At 37.9% G+C, this 22,911-nt stretch overlaps 2 protein-coding genes across 2 annotated transcripts; both read right to left on the bottom strand.

Moving 5' to 3' along the window:
• Nucleotides 1–7,987: 7,987 nt before the first annotated feature.
• Nucleotides 7,988–10,877, bottom strand: LOC148913861 (igLON family member 5-like). The gene is made up of 4 exons (XM_089025886.1): nt 10,310–10,877; nt 9,482–9,865; nt 8,204–8,473; nt 7,988–8,128 (listed from the first exon to the last, which is right to left on the bottom strand). Exons 1-4 carry the CDS (start codon nt 10,389–10,391, stop codon nt 8,019–8,021), a joined length of 846 nt encoding a protein of 281 aa, XP_088882012.1. The 5' UTR covers nt 10,392–10,877; the 3' UTR covers nt 7,988–8,018.
• A 1,312-nt stretch (nt 10,878–12,189) lies between these two features.
• LOC148913860 (neural cell adhesion molecule 2-like) lies at nt 12,190–22,219 on the bottom strand. The gene is made up of 11 exons (XM_089025804.1): nt 22,041–22,219; nt 21,244–21,621; nt 19,645–19,923; nt 18,891–19,172; nt 18,034–18,312; nt 15,595–15,936; nt 14,635–14,676; nt 14,287–14,385; nt 14,059–14,086; nt 13,426–13,465; nt 12,190–12,780 (listed from the first exon to the last, which is right to left on the bottom strand). Exons 1-11 carry the CDS (start codon nt 22,120–22,122, stop codon nt 12,367–12,369), a joined length of 2,265 nt encoding a protein of 754 aa, XP_088881930.1. The 5' UTR covers nt 22,123–22,219; the 3' UTR covers nt 12,190–12,366.
• Nucleotides 22,220–22,911: the final 692 nt, after the last annotated feature.

Genomic DNA, 22,911 nt, shown 5'->3' with positions numbered 1-22,911 from the left:
TATTCTGATCATTACTTGGCTATAGTTGACCTTTTATGCTTGATCACTTTATGTAGATTATATTTGGTAACGCAAACATGAGAGTTAACACAGGTAGCCCAAAATATATTTTTTATCGAAGATTTTCCTCAGCTTTTCCTTTCGTTCTTGACTTTGATTTTATTGGTTTTCTTTCTTATTTGGTTCTTTTTCCCTGTTTTTTGTCTTAGATTTTTCCTCCTTCCCTTTCCTTTTCTTCTTCTTTTCTTTGTTTCATTCTTTTTTTTCTTAGATAAAAACTGGGTAAACTTGAAAAGTGAAATCTTCCTTTACAGCAATAGTTATTTCACTTCTTTATCGATAAAGGAGCACTAATGCTGAAGACTGCCTCTAAAACGTAAGAAAAAGCTGTAAATGATTGTTTGAAATCTATCTGATCCTCAGAAGAAGAAAAAGTAACATCGTGAAGTTTTCTTAGTTAAATGAGGTAACAGACAAACAACGACACAGCCATCGACGCGGTTATCTGAGCCACGTAAAGTTATATCTATGGGATGGGAGGGAGGGGGAAGAAGTGATGGCTGCCTGTTATAAAAATGCAAATCTAGTTCACATCCATACATTGTTGTTGTCATTTTTTGTTTTACATTCTTTCTCTTTGCATTAATAATTGTTTTGCTTTTTTTAAACACTAACAAAACTAACAAAACTAACAAAAACTAAAAAAAGCACCAACAACAATGCTTTTATTCATAACATAATAATATATTTATATATCTAGCGAAAGCTGTGGTGTATTTGTGTTTTATTATGTACGATCGTCATATATAATTACATTTCAATCAATGCAAATCTAACATTTCCTCCCTTCTTAGTTATGAATCACTGTGATAGAAAAAATAATTCAATAATAATGTCTCTGAATGTTCATATCTCTTATGACTGTCCTAATATTGTTCATACATATAACGTTTTGGTGGGCTTCTGTGCCTTGTTGGGTATCGATGTCCTTTGCCTTGTCCTTCTTGCGTCATGTTGCTCTTAGCGGGGGTAACTTTCTTGCTTGTCTGGGTTGTGCTGACTGATGGCTGTTCTACTGCTGATGGGCAGACATCTTCTGCTGGTCTTGGTTGAGGGTCGCTTTGATTTTCATCATGCTTCCTTTCTTGGATTTGGTCTGTGTGCCTTCTCCAATAACTTCCAGCTTCTGTTTTGACTTCATACGTCAATGGTCCTAGTTGTGTGTTGATGGTTCCATTAACCCACTTGTCTTGTCCTCTGTAGTCTCGAACTGTCACTGGCTGTCCATCATCAAACAAGCGTATAGGTGTTTTCTTCTCAAGTGCTTTCTTCATTTGTTTCTGCTGCACTGTGCTTTTTACATCTGGCTTCATCAAATCCAGACGTGAACGTATGTTTCGACCAAGGAACATTTTGGCTGGTGTTTCGTTAGTGGTAGCATGAGGTGTGTTGCGGTACATCAGTAGGAAATTTGCTATCTTCTTGTTTAAAGAGGCTGATTCTGATTTCATTGCCTTCATACTCTGTTTGAAGGTTTGCACGAATCTTTCTGCTTGTCCATTCGTTGCAGGATGGAACGGTGCTGATCTAAAATGGTGAATCCCATTGCTCTTCATGAATGTTTGAAATTCCTCTGACGTGAATTGCGGTCCGTTGTCAGAAACGAGCTGCTGTGGTACGCCGTTTCTTGCGAATACTGAGCGTAGTACCTCAATAGTGCTTGTTGCTGTGATCTCGTTCATTGGAAACACCTCTGGCCATTTAGAGTGTGCGTCGACTATAATCAAAAACTGTTTGTTTATAAATGGTCCAGCAAAATCGATATGGATGCATTCCCAAGGTGAACTTGGCCATTCCCAGGGGTGGATGGGTACCTTTGTTGGGTTGTTTCGTACTTTGTTACAACCAGAGCAGGTTTTGGTTATCTGTTCAATTTCGGAGTCGATTCCTGGCCACCAGATGTGACTTCTAGCGAGGGCTTTCATTTTCACTACGCCTAGGTGAGTTGAATGGATGACCTCCAATACTTGTTTCCTTAGGGTGTCTGGAATGATTACTCGTATTCCCCACATGAGACATCCCTGATACGTTGTGATTTCGTCTCGACGATTGTAGTACGCCAGTAGTAACTTGTCGTCTGGCTTAGTTGACCATCCAGACATGGTCTGTTCATAGACTCTACTTAAGGTCTTGTCTCTTGTTGTCTCTCGTCTGATTGTTGCGCTTGTCACTGGTAACTGTTCAAACTGACTTAAGTGAAAAATGTCAACAGCTTCTTCCTTTTGATCCTCTGGGGTTACTTCGAACGGTAGTCTTGAAAGGGCGTCAGCGTTAGTGTGTCGCTTAGTGTTCCTATACTCTATGTCGTAAGTATAGCCTGATAGAAACATAGCGTATCGCTGTAGTCTTGTAGCTGTGGTCACTGGTATGCCTTTGGTTGGGCTGAAGATGGTTACTAGTGGTTGATGATCCGTAACCAACGTAAACTGTCTTCCGTAAAGGTAGGTGTGGAATCGTTTGATTCCAAAGATGATTGCTAATGCTTCTTTGTCAATTTGAGAGTAGTTTTTCTCTGCTTTCGTTAAGGTGCGAGAAGCGAATGCTATTGGTCTTTCTTGTCCATCGATGATATGGGACAGAACTGCGCCGACTCCATATGGTGACGCGTCGCATGCTAAGCGGATAGGCTTCTTGGAATCATGATGACACAATACCAAATCTGACGTGACCATCTCTTTTACCTTCTCGAAGGCTTTGTCACATGCTTTCGTCCACTGCCATGCTTTACCTTGTTCTAGTAGCTGGTGGAGTGGTCTCATTACCGAGGCTAGGTCTGGTAGAAATCTGTGATAATAATTTACGAGGCCAATGAATGCGCGAAGCTGAGTGACATTCTTTGGTGCTGGAGTATCACGCACTGCTTTAATCTTTTCCTCTGTCTTGTGTATGCCGTGCTTGCCTATCTTGTGTCCACAGTATTCGATCTCATCTTGGAAGAACTGGCATTTTTCTAGGTTGACCTTGAGTTGGTACTGTTGCAGACGGCTCAACACACTATCCAGATTGTTAAAATGTTCGGTATTGTCCTTACCAGTTATTATCATGTCATCTAGGATGCATTGGACTGATGGTATTCCTTGCAGAATCTGTTCCATAGTCCTCTGCCATATTGCTGGCGCAGAAGCGATTCCAAACAACATCCGGTTGAACTGGTATAGACCCTTGTGCGTATTCACAGTTAAATACTTCTTTGAGTTTTCTTCCATCTCCATGTGTAGGTAGGCTTGCCTCAAATCGATCTTTGTGAACTTTTCTCCATCTGCTAACGATGCGAACACATCTTCTATCCTGGGTAACGGGTACTGGTCCACTGCAAGCTGGGAATTAACTGTGAGCTTAAAGTCTCCGCAGATTCTTACTCTTCCGTTTTTCTTGAGTACGGGAACTATGGGTGTGGCCCATTCGCTTGTTGCCACCTTGGATATTATTCCCATTTTCTCTAGCTCGTCTAATTCTCGCTCCACCTTTGGTCTCAAGGCATATGGTAGTTGTCTGGCTTTCAGAAATACTGGTTGCGGTTCCTCTTTGAACTTTAATGTCGCCTTGATGTCCTTCACTTTCCCAATTCCTTCTTCAAAGACTGTTGGATATTTGTTTAAGATATTGTCTAGTGCGTTGTTGGTACTTGCAGGTTCCTTATTCAGTGTTAACACGTTGTTTATCTCTTTCCATTCTAACTGTATCGCTGCTAACCAATCTCGGCCAAACAGTGCTGCTGTGCCTCTCTCGACTAGATATAATTCGAGGTTTTTCTCTTGATTGTTGTACTTTACCTTGACGCGTGTGATTCCTAACGGATGAATTTTCTCTCCTGAGTAGGTTTTTAAAACAACTTTTGTGGGCTCAATTTTAGCCTTGCCGACTTGCTTCTCAAATTCATCTTTAGACATAACTGAAACTGCTGATCCTGTGTCAAGCTCCATTGATACTTTCTTTCCATTAATATTTAATGGTAGTTGAATAGGCTTAGTTTTCTTCTCTTTTATCGAATTAATGTCTAAGCTTCCTACGGGAAGTTCATTGTCGCTGTCCGACTCGTCTTCGCTATCGGCATTGTTATCGAGGGCGTGTACATTCCGGCGTGTATGGCGGCGTGTTTGTTGTCTGCGTTTAGCTAAACATGCTTTCTCGATATGTCCTTTCTTCTTGCAAAAATAACATGTAGCTTCTTTATGTTTACATGAATTAGATGAATGACCTGGTTTATCACATCTAAAACACGTATTATCTCTTGGTTTAAGCTGATTTTCGGTTGGTTTTCTAGGCTTTGCTTTAGCTATCTTGTTTACACCAACTTCTTTGTGCTTACCTTGTAATTCAATGGCGTCTTTCGCGGCCATTTCCATTGCTACGGATATTGCGATAGCTTTTTCCAGTGGTAACGTAGATTCTGAAAGCAATATTTTCTGTATTCCGGTATTACGGATTCCACATACTAATCTATCTCTGAGTGTGTCGTTCAGGTTATCGAAGTTGCAGTGAATCGCCAACTTCCTTAGTTGTGCTACATAGTCGTTTATAGTTTCTCCTTCGTCTTGCATTCTTGTATGAAATCGGAAACGTTGAGTGATTACAGACGGTTTAGGCGATAGTTGTCTCTCCAAAAGGTGTACGATGGTATTATACTCAAGCTCAGAAGGCTTTTCTGGAGCTGCTAAATTCCGTAAGAGATTATAAGTTTTACTTCCAAGTAGCGTAAGAAGCGCGGGAACTTTCTTCTCTGTTTTGATCTCGTTGACTGTAAAATATTGTTCCAAACGCTCGATGTAGGCACTCCATGTTTCTGTAGCTTCGTCGAATGGTTCTATTCTTCCAATAAAGGCCATTTTTGTTTGTGAAAACCAAGGAAATCTCACATTATTTCAAGAAGAAGTCCTCCGAATTTTTACAATGTGGCCATCCTCGTCGCCAGTAATTGTGGTGTATTTGTGTTTTATTATGTACGATCGTCATATATAATTACATGTCAATCAATGCAAATCTAACAAAAGCTATTAATTTAATTTTTTTATGAAGTATTCTTACTTCTTACTTTAGTGTTTTCCCAATCCACAATAACTATTACGGTTAATCATACCGTATACAGTTTTACTATTCCAGATGTCTCAAGGCTAACACTCTTGAACACTTTCGTTTATAAATGATAATACCATTTTACGTTAACCTGAATATTCTTGAACTCATATTATTGTCATATGGCCGACTCACTGCTATTAGTCTGCAGGGATTGATAGGTAGAGTCTTGGTTTCCAATATTCAGGGGTTCATATTGATGTTGTTCATTATCTTTACGCTGCAGATTGGGTTTCGAAGATCTTGTACCAAGGGGCTCGTACACGGGTCCTTGGGCACCTTGAATAGACGTGTTTGGCATCAGATTGAGTCCTTGATAATTACTGGTATCACTAGAAGAGCCTGCCTCGTTAGGATTTGATTGATGGATGGTTTCATATTCTGGTCCGGTTTTGACAGCCTGTGGAACACGCGATGTCGTAACTGCCGATGTTACCTTTTCTTCCAATTCCAAGTCGTTCTGAAAAAAATTGAAATGAAAGATTAAATACACAACACTTAGAGAAAGGTTTGGAATTTGTTGTAATGTTTAACACGACGATGACTCACATCATAACTTTCCCTAGTAACAGCTTTCTTCTGTGTTTGTCTTCATTAATCAGCGAAAGAGAATGAGATTAATACAGTTTTATACTCACAAAACAATCCGCAAACTATTCCCCAAACAAAAACAACATCAACAACGAAAATAAGCAAGTAAATATAACAACCAGCTTATTGTTGCACATCAATTCATTCACTATTTCTTATAGTACCTGTTATTATGCGCTTGGCTTTCTTTTTTACCTATTTTAATAACAAGGGATAAAAACAGATATTAGGCGCCATCATGAGCAGCACTAGCTTGGTCTGGGTTCAAGATCAATTTATAAATGATAATACTTTATCAAACGTACTGCTTAGTTGGACCCTTCTCCTTAGATATACAATTTGTAGTAGGTTGAAAACAAGAGAGAGAACAAGAATGCCAAGAATGACTCCTATGGCTGTTGCAGCTGTGAAGATATTGAGAGAAGTTAGAAATGGCTAAAAAGCAAAAGCACTTTTTAAAATTGTATCGTTTTTCCACGAAGAAAAAGTTTTTTCTGTTACTTACAATACTTTGATCCTTCTTCAGTACGATAACTCATTGCTATTACGAGAGAGAACAGAAAAGATTTGTAAAGTGATCGTAAAAAGGCAACGGCAGAAACTCCGTCGTCTTTTCTAAATAGTGACCTTTCCACATATTTAAAGCAGAAGCAAAAGCAAAAAAGAAAAAAAAAAAAAAAAAAATCGTAATGGATATTATATTTTATTATATAGTTAGGATAATACGAGGAGCTGATTGGTCAAAACACTTTGCTTTGTTAGCGAACGGAGCACAGTACTGACGCCATCCGCGCGCGCGAAGTGCTACTACATCCTGATGCGACCGTCATTCATCTTGCGTAAATAAATTCAATACTGAAATGAAATTAGTAACTATATAATAAAAAGAATAGAACAGCTTTTCCGTGCTCCGTTCAGTAATAAAACACTTAGGAAGCGCCGTAGGCACTCAAGAAGTGTGAGGAGAACTCGCCTACGGCCACTTCGTGCGTGCTTTAGTACTGAACGGAGCACGGAAAAAGCTCTTTTATTTGTTAAATACAGACCATTAGTAGCCGTTGCTTCGTCTGCTGTAGTATTTATAGTCTTGGCACTTCCTTCATCCTTCCCACTTTCTCCATATTTGTTCCATGCAGTTACCATAAACATGTATGTTTTTCCATAGACAATGTTCTTTGTTAATCTATGGCCAACTTGATGTGGATCGTTGACGTCAACATATTTTATCCAATCAGCTTTATGTTTCACTTCCTTGATATAGATGGTATAGCGCGTTATGTTACCACCATTGTCATCTGGTTTTGTCCACCTCAAGAAGACTGAGAGCTTGGATTCTTTGCCATTGAGAATAGTTGATATCAGGTGAGGGATTGAAGGCTTGCCTACGAGAAAATAACAATATGGAAAATTGAATTTCAACTTAATGGTAATAACATTTATGGCAGTCGGGCTGCAATACCTATCACTCGGTATGTTGATTGGCTGGAATTTCAAAATGCTGCACTTGCTGTAATGTTGCAGCTATGTTCACACTATGAAATTTGTTGCGCGCAATGTTGCAAGAGTAAAACGCGCTTCAATTCAGATTCGTTGCATGCGATGTTGCGTGTAATAAGTTGCAGGGGAAGACACATGCTGCATCATTCCTGTTGCTTGCAATGTTGTGTGCATTGTTGTGTGCAATGTTGCACCGTGTGTCAGCACCTTTATCATAAATTTGCTAACTAGTAGTAGCATCATTTGGATATATTTACCGATTCTCTTTGTTCTGATAACTTTTGAAGACACCACTCCATATCCAACAATATTCCTGGCACAGACCTTGACAGTGTACTGTGTGTTTGCTTTCAGTCCCGTTATCACAGCATGGGTATTCACTGTGATCACTGGGGGCTTGATACTGACTTCCAATAAGTAACCAGTGACAACGAGTCCACCATCATCAGCAGGTGTGGTCCATCTAATAGTTATAGATGATGCTTCAAGCTCAGTTATTTCTATAACAAGAGGACCTGGAGGAACTAGATAAAAAAGATGATTGCTAATGAACTCGCAAGCCCGGACTAAGGACTAAGCAAGACATTTACTACTGCAATAGTAAATATATTTTACGAGATTAACTTACACAGTTGAGTAACATTGATGACGTGTTCATCACTTCCCACAATGTTTGTTGCGCGACACTTGTACTGTCCATAGTCCCCTTGGTCAGCAGTTGTAAGTACTGTTACCTCACTACCCCTGGGTAAAATGTTGACACCTGTAGTGATCTGTTGATTTGTTGGTTTGTACCATTATATCCGTGGTGCAGGTAAACCAATTGCTAAACATCTCAGATGAATACTGTTGCCATTCCATGACTTTAAAGTCATAGAAGACTCTGATGTGTCGATTCCAGGTAGATCTAACAGTTCAGAAAAAAAGGAGAAATTTAAGATTACTGACATTTACTTTGTTAAATAAGGAATTCTATACTTACAGTATACCACTACCATAGTCTGTGCAGTGACTGGATTCTCATTTGGGTTGTTGGTGGCCTGACACTCGTACGTCCCATTCTGATCTCTTCTAATGTTTGGTATCCTCAGTGTAGCACTTCCTGTTCCTGTACTCTTGACCACGTGACCTGCTATCTGTAACCACGTGATGTTGGGTGTTGGTGGACCAATAGCAGTACAAGGCACACTCAAATCTTGTCCCTCTGCTATGTTCTTTGTAATCGTTGGCTGTGGCTGGAACGTGGGAGTTACTTTTGAACAAAATGTCACAAAGTATATTATAATGATGACCATGGCACACAGTCAACCTAAAGACATTTCCTTTGGTTTTCTTAAAAAAAACTTAAATTGATGAGAAAATATGAGGAACATTAAACATAAAAATCAATTTCTAAATATTGTAAATAACTTTGGTTTGCATCATTGTAATGACCATGCATGTTACACAGTCGTGCTATAAACAAAAACCAAGCACAAGTTAGCGAAAAACACATCTTTGAAAAGCCTGTTTCTTTCTTAGAAAGTACGGCGGCTTCACTTTTGGTCAGCAGCTTTCTAAATTTATTGGTTCCGCAAGTAAAAAGTACCTAGGGCCTTTTTTTGAAGCAAACGCCCGCGTAAAAACGGACAGCGGAGTGCCCTATTTACGCAAGCATATTACAATTTTTTGTGATGCCGGCTTTAAAATGCCTGCTATTACTCATCATCATTTTCACAATCTATTTAAATCTCGATAAAACCCTTCCGAAAAATGCGTTCTTTATTATTGCTTCGCCATGATGAATCAAGCACAAGTAACGCTCGGGGCATACGCATTGGTTACATGGTCACACCGCTGACGAGTGGCAAATTCCACATATTCTTGGCCATGAAACGAGTCTTTGTCAGGTCAAAGGTTACTATGTAATTCAAGATGGAGAGAATATAATAACTTAGTGGCGTCAGTAACGCAACGTTGTTTTCTCCGTCTACCGAGTTTTTAGTGTTCCTAAAATGTTCCAAAGTACCCTCTCCCCCAAATAGCGGTACATAACAAAAGATTAGATGTTGAATAAGCTTCAGCATACCAGCACATTGGGCAACCCAGTGCACGCTCCAAGAGCGTCTTGTTCATTTTCAGTCTGTCACTGATATTTAAATTATTTAGCGACCAGTACAGTACAATCTTGTTTTTTGTTTACTTTAATATTTAAAACTTGAAGCTAAATGCTTAGTTGTTCAATATATGCAAATGTTGGCTTAAAGCCTGTAAAAAATACCTGTCACGACGAGTTGCACTTGATGTGCAATAGGGTTGCCTCCTTTAAACACCAGACTACATATATATATTCCATTATCAGCAGTAGTCACACTAGTAATGACCAGAGTGGCAATGGACTCTCTGCTTACTCGATCAGGGTTCAGTAATCTTGATGGACATGTTGCTCTATTGATGACAAAACTCCAGTTGTTGGTGTACTTGTCATCAGCACCGATTATACTAAAATTGCGATGCTTCTGACTGTAGAAAGACCATTGTGGAGATTCAATACTAAACTCTTGCTCTCTGTTGTCCACATGGTAGTCCCACACAAACCTGGCTATTCCTCCACTAGATACGTACAACACACTGGGAGGGAAATGAGTGAAGCGAGCTGTTGTGTCTACAAAACAGCAACTTTTATTCAATATTGTTACTTGGTTATGAAAATGAACTAAAATATGTCCATTAGATTTGAATCATTTGAAAGAAATTTGTTTTTCGTTTTATTTGGGCAAAATAAAGCTGATTATATTGTCTCGATATAATATGCCTTCCGGGCTGAACTTAACATCAGTCTACACAACTTTCGTCAATTCACTTTAGACATAGTAGTGTGTGACTACCTTGAACTTTTTGAACGACAATGTTTACAATGTTATGTATCAGAAATCGTTAGGGTTTTCATTGATAAACTGGTTTTATCTTACTAATCATCGAAACTTGGATTGACCACCTTCAAATATTGATCGCTGTAAATCTGTAGAACTTTATAGGAATCACTGAAGAATTAATGAAGAATGAAAACAACATAAATAAGTAAATCATAATTTAGTACTAGACTTACCTACGTGAGGAAGTAAAAACAATCCACCGATGAAGCCAAGAATGTAACAAGAAATGATAGATACCTGTCCAACACTCATCATGAGGAGGAATTTGACATTCAGAAAACTAACGCTTCGAAGATATGGTGGACTGTTTTATACGAAATCCCAAAAGATGGTGTTCAGTATCAGCAAGTCTCGCTGCTTCAAAGTAAAATTCAATTATGCACAAGAACACGTTTGTCGTGGTTGACCTTTTGTACTTCACTACAGCGTTTGTCCGTTCGACAGGGTAACGCAAGCGCACTAGAAGACCTAAACTAGGATTGGATTTTTATAGTATTTGCCGATTAATCAAATCAAAATATAATATTGTTATACTTGTTGACTTATTTTGTCACCTGTTTTCCTTTACTGCAAAATTGTTGTTTAACTCCAAATAGATCAACGTATGCTAGTAATTTAAAGGCCGTTCCATTTAAACTTTTCTTTGTTCATTTGTTGATATAACGTAACAAATAATCAAGTATCAAGAGTCAATATTCCTTATTCGAGTTGTTATTAGATTTAAAATGATACTTATGGTACTTATGGTACTTATTTTCAATATTTCTGTACATATATAAGGCCGTTGAATGATTATTGTGACCTGAGTATTCTCAAGCCCATTACCCGAATTACCATCTGAGGATCAATGTTTATGTCAGCGTTAAACAAGAAGACAAAGATGACAAAGAAATCGTAACTAAGCAACCACTACCGGAAGATCTCTATGACGAAGCGACGAAGCTCTGACTTACTCAACGAGCAAAGTCACTGAGAAAGAATAGAGCCTTAAAATGTCGGTTCGTTTGTCTGAATAGATGTAAAAAATACTTGTTTTTGTGTGAAAATTAAAAAGTGATTGCAGAAATGTGGCATATGTTTGAGATGCAAACGAAGAACTCTGCAAAAGCTAGAAAATAGCAATATGAGATAAAATAAAACATGTACGCTGAGCTAAAGGAGCAGAGAAAGTAAGGATAAATGTTACGTTCAATCTTAATTATTCTTCGTTTGCACGTTACGTCATCGCGGTCATGTTGGTACCATTTAACAAAAGATTTCTCATTAGCATCCATTGTTAACGGTACCACAATGGCCGCCATGTTTTTGTCTTTTAACTGCAGCCCATCAATTGTTTATTCTATGTCATTAAAGTGCCTATCACCCTTCTGACAATATTTACAGTATTGATTCTACATGGGGTAAGATGTTGAATAGCACTAAAAATGGTATAGTTTAAGTGCAGCTTCTTGAAGTTTTAAAGGTTTTTCCATGCCATATGTTAATGCTGTGACGTTTGAGGAGTAATCATTTAATATACAAAACCTTACTGGCACAGATAACTTAAATTTAAAAAATCCGTCATTGTTTTCCCCATTGCTCTTATAGAAATGATTGCAAGTTCGTTTTCACATAGAAGCCGATATTTTGAATTACAAGGAACAACAAATAAGCATAAATGCCTTCATAGCTCTTCCATCATTTGAAAACAACAAGACTACAAAACATTATCGGCTGCATGTCAAATGTGCGCTTGGCTTGTCCAAATGTCGATCCCATGATGTAATGTTGTGACGTCATCTGTGGAAAACGCTATAGAGGTTTTGCACCATCACGTGTCCACGTCCATCATTCAGCTTGGACTGCCTGTCGTTAGTATTATATTGTTCCTGTCATCTAATATGACTGCCGTCACGTGATGGTGCAAAACTTCTATTACAGCGGCCATGACTATCACGAATCTTTATACAGTCATTGAAGTGTGTACATCGATGTCATGTGCAGTGAGGTTTGACGCTGACCTTCATGGGGCTCTAAGTCTTCATCTAAACTTTGGTGCAACATAAGACTCTGATAAAGTCATCCTCATTAATATTCTTTATTGAGCTTTATTGAAAGACACATGTCTCGTCATATAATGATACAGGGGAATTGAAAAAGGGGACTGTCGGGGCCGGTGGAGGAAGTAAAAGTTCGATTAGGTGCTTATGTATTATAATTAATGCTTCAATACTGCAATACAGTAGTATGTCTATATAATAGACTGGTCATTCCTGTTGTTATCTAGCTGATGCATATTATTATAGGTCTTCAGGTCTTGGTAATCTGTAGGGTTTTGCCTGACACCAAGTGGCTGGTACGTAGTGTCTGGTACGTTCTTGGCAAGCTGAGCATCAGGTTGTTTGAACTGTGGACGGTGAAGGGATTCGTAAGTTGGACCTTGACCTTGATGCGATGAACCAGCTGTGTCAGAATGCGTGAGTGCTTGATAATGACTCGGCGCTTTTGTGGAGGGGCTGCTGTAGCCATCTACTCTGGACATTTCTATTGGATGATTATCACAATGCATTCTTATGGGCTCGTATTCTGCAAGTGGGGAGGTCTGTTGAAGATTTTGAGATACCGAAATGTGTGAAGCTTTGTTTTCTTCCATTTCTAGGGTGTTCTGTGAAAAAAAAAAACATTTTTTTTGCGAATTCATTCAGTGAGAAGAAACAGTCCGACCTGTTATAATTATACTGTGCCATTTTCTCAGCAGCGCAGCTTGTCTCGCATGCTTAAAAATATAGTTACAAGTCGCCGAGGTGAGGTGTTACATTACTACTCGATCTTAGCAACTTGCAACATTTGTGGCTCTTTGGAAAGAAATCAGAAATGTTCGCATGCGCTCTTGAAAAATATGCTTTAAAATTGCGAGAAAAAGTTGTTGGAGCGATGATACACTTTGCAATAGCGTTGGCAGTTGCTGCAATCCGTTGCGAAAAGTAGGCTGAATTCTACTTCTTATAACGCTACGCGAAACAATACAACTTCGAGACAACCCTTTTACATTGTGCAATTCTGCAGCAACTTGCATAACGAGACAAGGCTAACGCCGTTGCGAGTTGCTGGAAAATTGCAAAGTGCAACAGGGCCTTTAGCATCGATTATTGTTGAGTGATGACAAAGCACCAATATTTGGTTTGTCTGGAACTAATGATTTGCACTTGAAGTACGCTTTTTAGTATTAGAATCAATTCAATGGATTCTTTTATGATTAGCATTGATGGTTGAAAAAGGTAAACTATGATGATTATCAACAAACACTTACGTCATAAACTGGATCTTCAACTGATTTGTTTCTGGTGACTCTTGAAATTTAAAAATTAATGAAGAAAAATGAAAGGATCAATTATTCGTTTAAACATGACGTCATAGCCGCCATTTATGTTGAGTTTAACCAAACAATTGTCAATTATTTATTTTTGTATCATCCAACATGGCCGCCGTGTCTTTTGTTGTTTCACTCTTATGGGGATGATTGAAAACCAGCAATAGAACATTTTGTAATGGACAAAATTCCCTTGGGCGAAATGTTTTGCCAACTTAATGTCACTTGTCATTCCCTTGAGAACTGATAAGATTCTTTGTTTGTGTTGTATTCATATTCATTTGTCATCTCATGTGCAACCATTAAACAAAGAAATGATATTCTAGGGAATGATACGTGGTCTGTGATGGGAAAACGTTATATTCACCATTTTCCATACATCGGTTCACTGGTCAAACACAAAGCGCTCAAGCGAGGCGCCAAGGTACTTTCAAAGGATTATTCGAATTTGAACCTTGCAACCTCGACTGAATGTATGCTTTGTGTTTGACCAGTGAACCGATGTATGGAAAATGGAGAATCAGAGGCATATTACTGACATAGATAACAATGTAGTTAAATTCAACTAATCACCTTTTTGTATTGGTATTTTCGGTTTGCTCTTTTCAAGAGACATTATATGCAAAGGAAACGAAAAAAGAGTGTTAGAATTTCTGTCTAAGTTATTGTTAAATGATACGATCTAACTGCATTTTCATGTTTAATAATTTCGTTCGATAGAGCAACTAACAAATAAACAGAGATTGCTATACTTATATAAGCAAGGATAATCATAAAAGAAGAAAAAGATCTAGAATATACCTGTCCTTTTAATGTTCCTCCATATGTAAAGAAGCAAGAGGACAATAACTACCAAAAACACCGCTAGGAAAGATGCACAGACAGCTAATGCAGTGGAGCCTTGAGTAAAAAAGAAAAATGCTTTACATGAATTAATAATCTATTAGCATAAAACGTATACAACGTTGTCACCCGGCAAAGAAAAAAAATTAGGGTAAGGCAAAGAGGATCCAAAAATAATAAGGGTGCTAGATACAAAACAAAGAAAATCTTGAACAATACATCAAAAATTGTCAATTCTTTTTTGTCTTGAGTGTAAAGAAATCGTCCCTTTAATGAATTTGTTTTAGGAAAAATAATATTACTTACTGCATTTTTCTTGCTCGTCTGATTTATTCATCGATTGCCCGCCTGTTAATTAATTTAAAATAAATATCATAAATAAACGTATTAACACATGGATTTTTTTTAAATATCCTTGTAGTACTTTTTTAAATTCATACATTTAAACTGCTAATTATTAGTAAAAATGACGATTTGTTTACACATCGAGTTATAATTGATAACTAGTGTTATGATGTTAATGAATGCAATTATTTAACAATTATTCACCGAAGGCGAAGTGATTATCGGGGAATATTTACCCAGACGCGAGTCTTTGAGCGACGAGGTAAATATTCTCCGATATTCACTGAGGCTGAGGCAAATAATTGTTAAATACACAGGTGATTCTTTGCAAAAAAACCGGTAACAGCAACAAAGCGGCTGGCAGCCATTTTGGATTATCGCTAGCCTGCGTGGTCAGGCTCTTCGCTCGCTTTCGAAAAGCGAGCGAAGAGCCAGAACACGCAGGCTAGATTATCGCTGGATGTGATTATCGTGTGATAGTGTGGGTTTCTCGATCAATCAGCGCGCGAGATTTTCAATAATCACCTGTGTATTTATACTAAATCAAATTATCACAAAGCATTATGTACTACACTTTGTATTTACCAATGTTTCGTTTAACTCATTAGCAATTAGTGCTTAAGCCCAAATGGGCTATTGACTCATAGGCCATGAGCGCAAGAGGACTAGTTGTTTTAGCCGGCACTTTTCGCTAAGAGTAGAATATAACTTATAGAATAGTAGTAGCTCATCCAATCGGAACGCAGCATTGATGATAGACCGCTATTAGTTGGACTAATTTCTTGTAGTAGCTTGTTGTATGCTGTAAGAAGCATCTTGCCCAGTCTTTCGATTTCTAAGTTCAATGTACGTGTTCTCATTATTTCAATTAATCAAATATAAAAAAAAGAAAAATCCATCCCATGTCAATACCTCACTTACCAATACCTGTAGTAGTTGCCTGGGTTGCTGGGGTAACCGGGTTCGGCAAAATATACGCTTTCTGACCCTTGTCATCTCCTATTCCACTTTCTCCAAACTCGTTGGTTGCCGTGACAATAAACCAGTATGTCTGACCAGGCTCCAGATCCTTCACGTGTATAACATGCGTCAAGTTGGTCAAGTCACGGACGACATGAATACGTGCCCAAGTTTTTTCTACACCCTGTTTCTGGTAGATGGTATACTCTTTTATTTCACCGCCATTTTCATCAGGTTTTGTCCAGGCCAATGTTATAGTAGATTTACTTTTGATAAGATGAAGACTGGGCAAAGGTGGTGGACCTAAATGATGAAAGCACAAAATACCTGACTTGTAAGGATTATATAATAAACGCAAGTGTTCTGTCGGATACAGAGTCCCGTGCAACAGACCCCTTGCATGTGACATGAAAGCATCTCAATCTGGGGGACTAAAACAAAAGAATTCCAATCTTCTGAGAATTAGAACCTATTGTTTTCTCACTCAGATTGAGCTGCATTCCAAAGTGCTGCAAGGGGTCTATAGATAGAAAGCCATAAGGGCGGAGCCCGAGAGGGGTCCCATAGGGCACTAGCGTTCATTAGCTTAGAGTATGATCACACCCACGAGACCGATTATCAATGAATTTGTTTGTCACTTTGATCGCTCCTCACGCGGGAAATATGAACTTTGAATAGCAGTAATGATACGACATATTTTGTAAGCTTTGGAATAACAGAAATTAAAATAAGATTTACATAGTCAGTTGTCAAACATGACTGAAGAGACACAAGGGCGTAAGGTTTCTCTCAAGTTCAGTATAACTTCAGGACTGAATTGTAAGTACACTATTCAATAATGTACAAAGTCTGATACAATTTTAACATAGATATATATTTATTTCGAATTATAGTTTGACTATGGATGTAAGAGCGAAAGTGAAAGACAACCAGTTCAAGAATGAAGTAAGTGAGTATGTCCATTTGTCTTCTTATCGAATGTCATGTGGACATTGCCGGTAAGAAAGCTTAGCTTAGTAATACGTCAAAGAATGCGAATTACTGTTTGAATGCAAAAGGCAAACCGTGGTCCAGAATCGACTTAAAGAAATGACTTCAAAAGTTTACATTTTGACCCTTACGTGTAAACAAGACAATGCAATGGACCCTTCTCAAAAGTATCGGCCATATATCTTTCTCGGTGGAATTTGTGGCATTTCTGCGATACAATTAGGTTAATTGTGTTAATTTATGTATTGTATGTGTGACATGCGCAGCAGACTTTGACGCCGGCCATCTTGGATTATATTCTTGGTTTGCAATCAATCCCAAGAGAGCACAATAACAAATGGGATGTCCGCCATGTTGGAAGATATAACAAAAGAATTCATTGAAAAATCTTTTGTCAAATTCTTCCAACATGGCGGCTATGACGTCTATTGCAAACGAAGAATATGTGCTTTTCCAAAAAGGAGACTTGTCTTGCTTGATTTCCTACTTAATACACTATAATTTCTTTTGCATTTCATGCTAGCTTATCATTCAAGACACTTTTAAGAATTGATCAGGGTCAATTCATTCCTTGTATGAGCTATCTGAAAATGTGTGAAAGCATCCATGCGCGTTGAATTTTTCTAAATATTGGGCCAAATATCGTAAAAAATGAAAGATCGCTACCCTCGAAAAGTATCTATTTGTTTCTGTTGATTTGTAAAGCACAAAACCCAAGCAAATAAGCTTACTGGCTGTCTAAGTATACTTTGGAAATAATAAATGATAAATCGGCCCGAAACATGGCATGAACACGGCACGGACACGGTAATGCCAAGGTCACGGCATGGCCAGACCGATCACATTGCGCGCGAAAAAAAATCCCCCAATCAAAATTCTAGAAAACATCGCGGTCACGTCAAGGCTCGTATGCGGCACTGGCTATCTAAATGTATTTTGGAAATAATGAATGCTAAATGCCCGAAACATGGCATGAACACGGCGCGGACACGGTAACGCCAAGGTCACGGCATGGACAGACCGATCGCATTGCGCGCGATAAAAATCCCCAAATCAAAATTCTAGAAAACATCGCGGTCACGTCAAGGCTCGTATACGGCACTGACTTTTCACAAACTGCTCTAGTACAAAATAGCACCAATGAAACAATTGAAAACAAATAAATAGATGTTTTTAGTGCTATTTAGTTTTTGTGCTATTTAAAGGATATGCGGTTTACACTCTATTATGAAAGCAATGTATGACGTACTACAACATCCTATAGATGTCAGTCAGTTCTACTGTTCAGTGCGTGAACTAGACGCAAGAACTGTCTAAGGGATAAGGTCGAAGTGTATGAGTTAAATAATGCCTCCAAAACCTTGTAATCTTGGTCTAGAAATTGTTTAACCTAATTGTATTTATTCTTACCTCTTTTCTTTGTGGTAAAGCTGACGATCGATGCATTTCCATAACCAACAACATTCCTTGCGTAGACTCTGACTTCATACCTTGTATTCTTAGTCAGACCAGTAAACTCGTGCTCAGTGTTTGATGTGTTCTGTTCTTGTGGTGGGTTTGTGTTGATTTTCACTTTGTAATCAACAACAGGACTTCCACCATCATAACCAGGTTTGGTCCACCTTACAGTTACTGATGATGCTTGGATATCCTGGCCTAGTATCGTGGCATTAGGGACACCTGGTGGGACTGAAGGGTATTTATTGTGCATTATTACGATGGGGAGGTTCACTATCTTTAATAATTAAGCCATTTGCATGAAATAATCACATGACTGTTTCTGGGTGGCGAAAAAATTTGGACTTCCTTTATTTAAATAACTTTTGCCGGATTACTAATGTCGTATCCAAAACCTTTTCAAACATTTTTTTTTCCTTATAAGATACTTTCGATTTCAAGATACGAGGCATTTTACGGCTTGTTTGCCATCCAGCAGAGTCTTTCCCAAAGGAACTTTGAGGCTGAATTGATTCGTTATCAAAGTGATATCAAGGGCGGATCCAGGGGGGGGGGGGCAAAGGGGGGCTGAAGCCTCCCTTCAGCGGAAAAAAATCACAACTAAAATGAAGAATTAGGTGCTTTTTTCTATTGTTTTCCGTTGTGTTAACGGAAGAAACTCAATTAGCCCCTCCTAAACTCAATTAGCACCCCCCACCCCTAAGATTTTGGCTGGATCCGCCCTTGGATATATCAATACAACGGTCGAAATAAAGGGATCTGAGCCATACTAATATTATAACAAATTCATTTAAATACAGCGTACGTACACAATTGAGTCACAATTATAACATGTTCAGCACTGCCTGCGACGTTTTTTGCTCTACATTTATACGATCCATAGTCTGCCTCATCTTTCGTTGTTATCACCACGTGACTACCTTTACCAATAGCTGTGACACCAGTTGTTATTTTCTGACCACTGGGCTTGTACCATGTGATATCTGGTGTGGGTATTCCATCACTGACAATACACTTGAGGGTCACCTGTCTGCCATCCCAGGAAGTATCACTATCACTGCTAGACAGCCCTTTTGAAATCGTTGGCTTATCTAAGAAAATACATAAAAAAATAAATTGAGAATTGAAAATACAAAATTGTAAAAGTAACACATTTTTATTTCTGACAAACTATCAATTCCGTTGTGGAATTTAATATAGAACTGGTGTGAAGAATATTCGTTATTGCGACCGTTAATGGACAGAGTTAACCAAATTAAGACAAATTAATGCATTGCTGTGCATTGGAGTACGAGTTACAGAATCATTTTATTGATGTGTTCAGTCCTGTTGCCGTAAACAACATTTTTGGTTAGCTCTTTACGTGAACACTTTAATAGAGCAACGATATCCGTCATTCTTGAATGCTTTTTGACAAGAATGATGCAGTGTCTATTTCATAAGACTAAGAATAAATATATATATAAAGTGAGGAATATTCAGTTTCAGGAGTTTTGCAACTTTTGCACTTTACCAAATTCTAGAAATTATGATATCTTTTTTCTCATTATTCCATATACTCACAGTAGACTGTTACACTTGTCCTTGTAATGGTTGCATCCTCATTTGGGTTGTTCTTAGCCTGGCACTCATATACTCCAGCATGGTATCGTTTTATGTTATCTATATACAGTACAGCACTTCCTGATCCTTGGCTCTTGACAACAACACGACCATCTGTGATATTCACCCACGTGATGTTCGGTATTGGTGGACCAATAGCTGTGCAGTTTATTTTTAAATTCTGTCCCTCGATAATTTGGTATGTGTCGTTTGGGTGGCTTGGTAAGAATGTAGGACGTACTGAAACATAGAAGATGAAATATAGAAGTATTAAATTTATAAAAGAAGTTTGTTCATTTTTATATTTCGTTCTTGCTTGTTATACTTGCTTATAACCTATATTTAAATTGATAATAAAAATAGATATTTTTGACCTGATTTACTGATAGCAAATTATAGTCACGTGAGCCGTTATTTTCTTGCAATGAACTTTAATTTGAAACGGTATGATGATCATAATCAAGCTGACTCGTAAAGGCATAATAATAATAGAAGATCACGTGACCTTCTGCTAGTAAGTTTCCCACTTTATTATATCTGTAGCAAATGTGATGAGTTACAGTCGTACGAGATCCTTTAAGGGCGATATAATGCCTATTGAAAATGTGTCTTGAAAATACTATAATCTATTGGTTGCCGTGAATAAACTATACGGCCTTAACCCTACATATTTCCAAATAGACATTAGTAAAAAAGAGCGATAAGCATACCTCATGTGACTATCAATATTGTATAACATGTCCGGCTAAGTACTGTTTAATAAACGAGCAGGAGTGTTTTATCGGGTATAAAACACGAGGCGTAGCCGAGTGGTTTTAGACCCGATAAGACACGATCTGCGAGTTTATTAAACGGCTTAAAAAACTCCAGATGTATGTTCTCATACTGTACCGAATTCTTTACGAAATGAACCAAGTTTGATAGAGAAAATCCAAGTTAAAGTTTATGCAAATGAAGACGAATCTATATCAGATATAAAACCTCCTTCATGGTCATGATTTCTATTGTGTTTTCTTCATGAATTATTAATGAGTTTTTAAATATATATATTAGAATGATCTTCATTTACCCGTGAAATAAAGTGTACAAATTAGAGTGTGATAATCACTAAAATAAAATAGAAAACAGTGTAAGTAATGTATGTAAAGCGCGTTTCACGGGTTAATGAAACACTCTATAAACCATCCTCGTTGAACAGTATTGTGAGACACTATTATGATTGCTCTAGATAGCAATTTCGTATATAGTTAACGTATTAACATACTTGATAAGTCAATTTCTTTTTAATTCTGTCACTGATATTTGAATGCCGAATTAGCGACCAATACAGTAGATCCACTTTTCCCTCCAGACTCAGTGAACACAATTTTTTTGATTGGATTTCCTGTGTCCACAGGGATCCCAATCAAAACACTCGTCTTTACTGAGTCTGGAGGGGACTTGGTTTTTGTTTACTTTAACCTTTAAAGCTGATCCAGGCTTAAGGCAAAAAGACAGAACCTGAGGAACTAAATGTTTTGCTCAATTTGTGCAAGAGGTTTAAAACTGAAAAAAATATACCTGTCACGAAGAGTTCCGCTTGGTGTTCAATAGGCTTTCCTGCTTTTAGCTGCAGCCTACATTTATATATCCCGTTATCAGCAGTAGTCACATCAGTAATGACCAGAGTAGCAGTGGACTCTCTGCTTACTCGAACAGGGTTAAGTAATCTTGCTGGACATGTGTTATTGTTGATGACAAAACTCCAGTTGTTGGTGTATTTGTCATCACTACCGATTCTCCATTCATTACCTCCCTTCTTATAAGACCATACAGGTGAGTTCGATTGGAACTCTAGTCTTCTATCATCCACATGGTAGTCCCACAAAAACCTGGCTGTTCCTCCACTAGATACGTACAGCACACTGGGAGGGAAATGAGTGAAGCGAGCTGTTGTGTCTACAAAACAGCAACTTTTATTTAATATTGTTACTTGATTATGAAAATGAACTAAAATGTGTCCCTTAGATTTGAATCATTCGAAAGAAATTTGTTTTTCGTTTAAATTATATTGTCTCGATATAATATGCCCTCCGGGCCGAACTTAACATCAGTGGACACAACTTTAGTCGATTACCAGTGTAGTGACATTGCAGTGTGACTGCCTTGAACTTTTTGAACGACAATGTTTACAATGTTATCGTATCAGAATCGAACCGTGTTCATTGATTAACTCGATTTATTCTAATAATCATCAAAACTTTGATTGAACACCTTCAAATATTGATCGCTGTTCTTTCAGTTTAGAAATTAGGAATCACTGAAGAATGTATAAAATCAACATAAATAAGTAATTTACAATTTAGTAATAGACTTACCTACGTGAGGAAGTAAATACAATCCACCGATGAAACCAAGAATGTAATAAGAAATGATAGGCACTTGACCAACACTCATCATGAGAAAGAATTTGACATTCGGAAATCTAGCACTTTAAAAATATAATGGACTGTTTTATATGAAATCAGAACAGATGGTGATCAGTATCAGCAAGTCTTGCTGCTTAAGCAAAATTTAATTATGCACATGAACACGTTTGTCGTGGTTGACCTTTTGTACTTCGTTCCACCGCTTGTCTGTTTTAGTGGGTAACGCAAGGGCACTAGAAGAACTAAACTAGGATTGGATTTTTATAGTATTTGCAGATTAATTAAATCAAAATATTGTTATACTTGTTTATTTATTTCGTCCGTTGAGTTCCTTTACTGCAAAATTGTTGTTTGTTTAACTCTAAAATAAACTTATTCTAGTAATTTAACGGCCATTCCATACTTGACTCTGTAAGTACCAACAAAAACGGGTTCATTATAAAATGGCTGATAAATATTAGCTTATGGAAACTGTTGCGACGTATAATATTTTGCCACGGGCTTCCTGTGGAAGTGCTGTTTGGTAGGGCCCGGGGGGAAGTCGAAGTGAGGAATAGAGAGGGTACTGGAGTTGACTGTTATTAATGGCAGGAGATCGAGACTGAAGTTATGTTTTGAGTTTGGTAGAAGTTAGATTTATATCTTTATGCCTATAATGTTTCATCCACAGCGAATCGTGTATTCGTGTAAACTAGCAAAATGACCCTCAAACTACGTTTGAATTTTGAACTTTGAAAAAACGCACGCAAATCGACATCGACCGTTTCCCGAGGTAGATCCTTCGAAAAAGCCTACAGAAAACTTACATTTATGTATTGTT

Source organism: Actinia tenebrosa, unplaced genomic scaffold (assembly GCF_029948245.1).
Source record: "Actinia tenebrosa isolate PJP-AT-01 unplaced genomic scaffold, QUT_ActTen_1.0 PGA_scaffold0__85_contigs__length_37466705, whole genome shotgun sequence".
NCBI classification, from domain to species: domain Eukaryota; kingdom Metazoa; phylum Cnidaria; class Anthozoa; order Actiniaria; family Actiniidae; genus Actinia; species Actinia tenebrosa.
Note: the sequence above shows the minus strand (reverse complement) of the source record. Positions and strands in the feature narration are given on the sequence as shown.

Excerpts from the sequence above, each read along its gene's own strand:
- LOC148913861 (XM_089025886.1), bottom strand. The coding sequence starts at position 10,391 with ATGATGAGTGTTGGACAGGTATCTATCATTTCTTGTTACATTCTTGGC. Across the intron at positions 8,474-9,481 it reads AGTGCAACTCGTCGTGACAG|TAACTCCCACGTTCCAGCCA; the intron begins GTATTTTTTACA and ends TTTGTTCAAAAG. Across the intron at positions 8,129-8,203 it reads GACTATGGTAGTGGTATACT|ATCTACCTGGAATCGACACA; the intron begins GTAAGTATAGAA and ends CTGAACTGTTAG.
- LOC148913860 (XM_089025804.1), bottom strand. The coding sequence starts at position 22,122 with ATGATGAGTGTTGGTCAAGTGCCTATCATTTCTTATTACATTCTTGGT. Across the intron at positions 18,313-18,890 it reads TATAATTGTGACTCAATTGT|TCCCACCAGGTGTCCCTAAT; the intron begins GTACGTACGCTG and ends AATACCCTTCAG. Across the intron at positions 15,937-18,033 it reads CTTTACCACAAAGAAAAGAG|GTCCACCACCTTTGCCCAGT; the intron begins GTAAGAATAAAT and ends TTCATCATTTAG.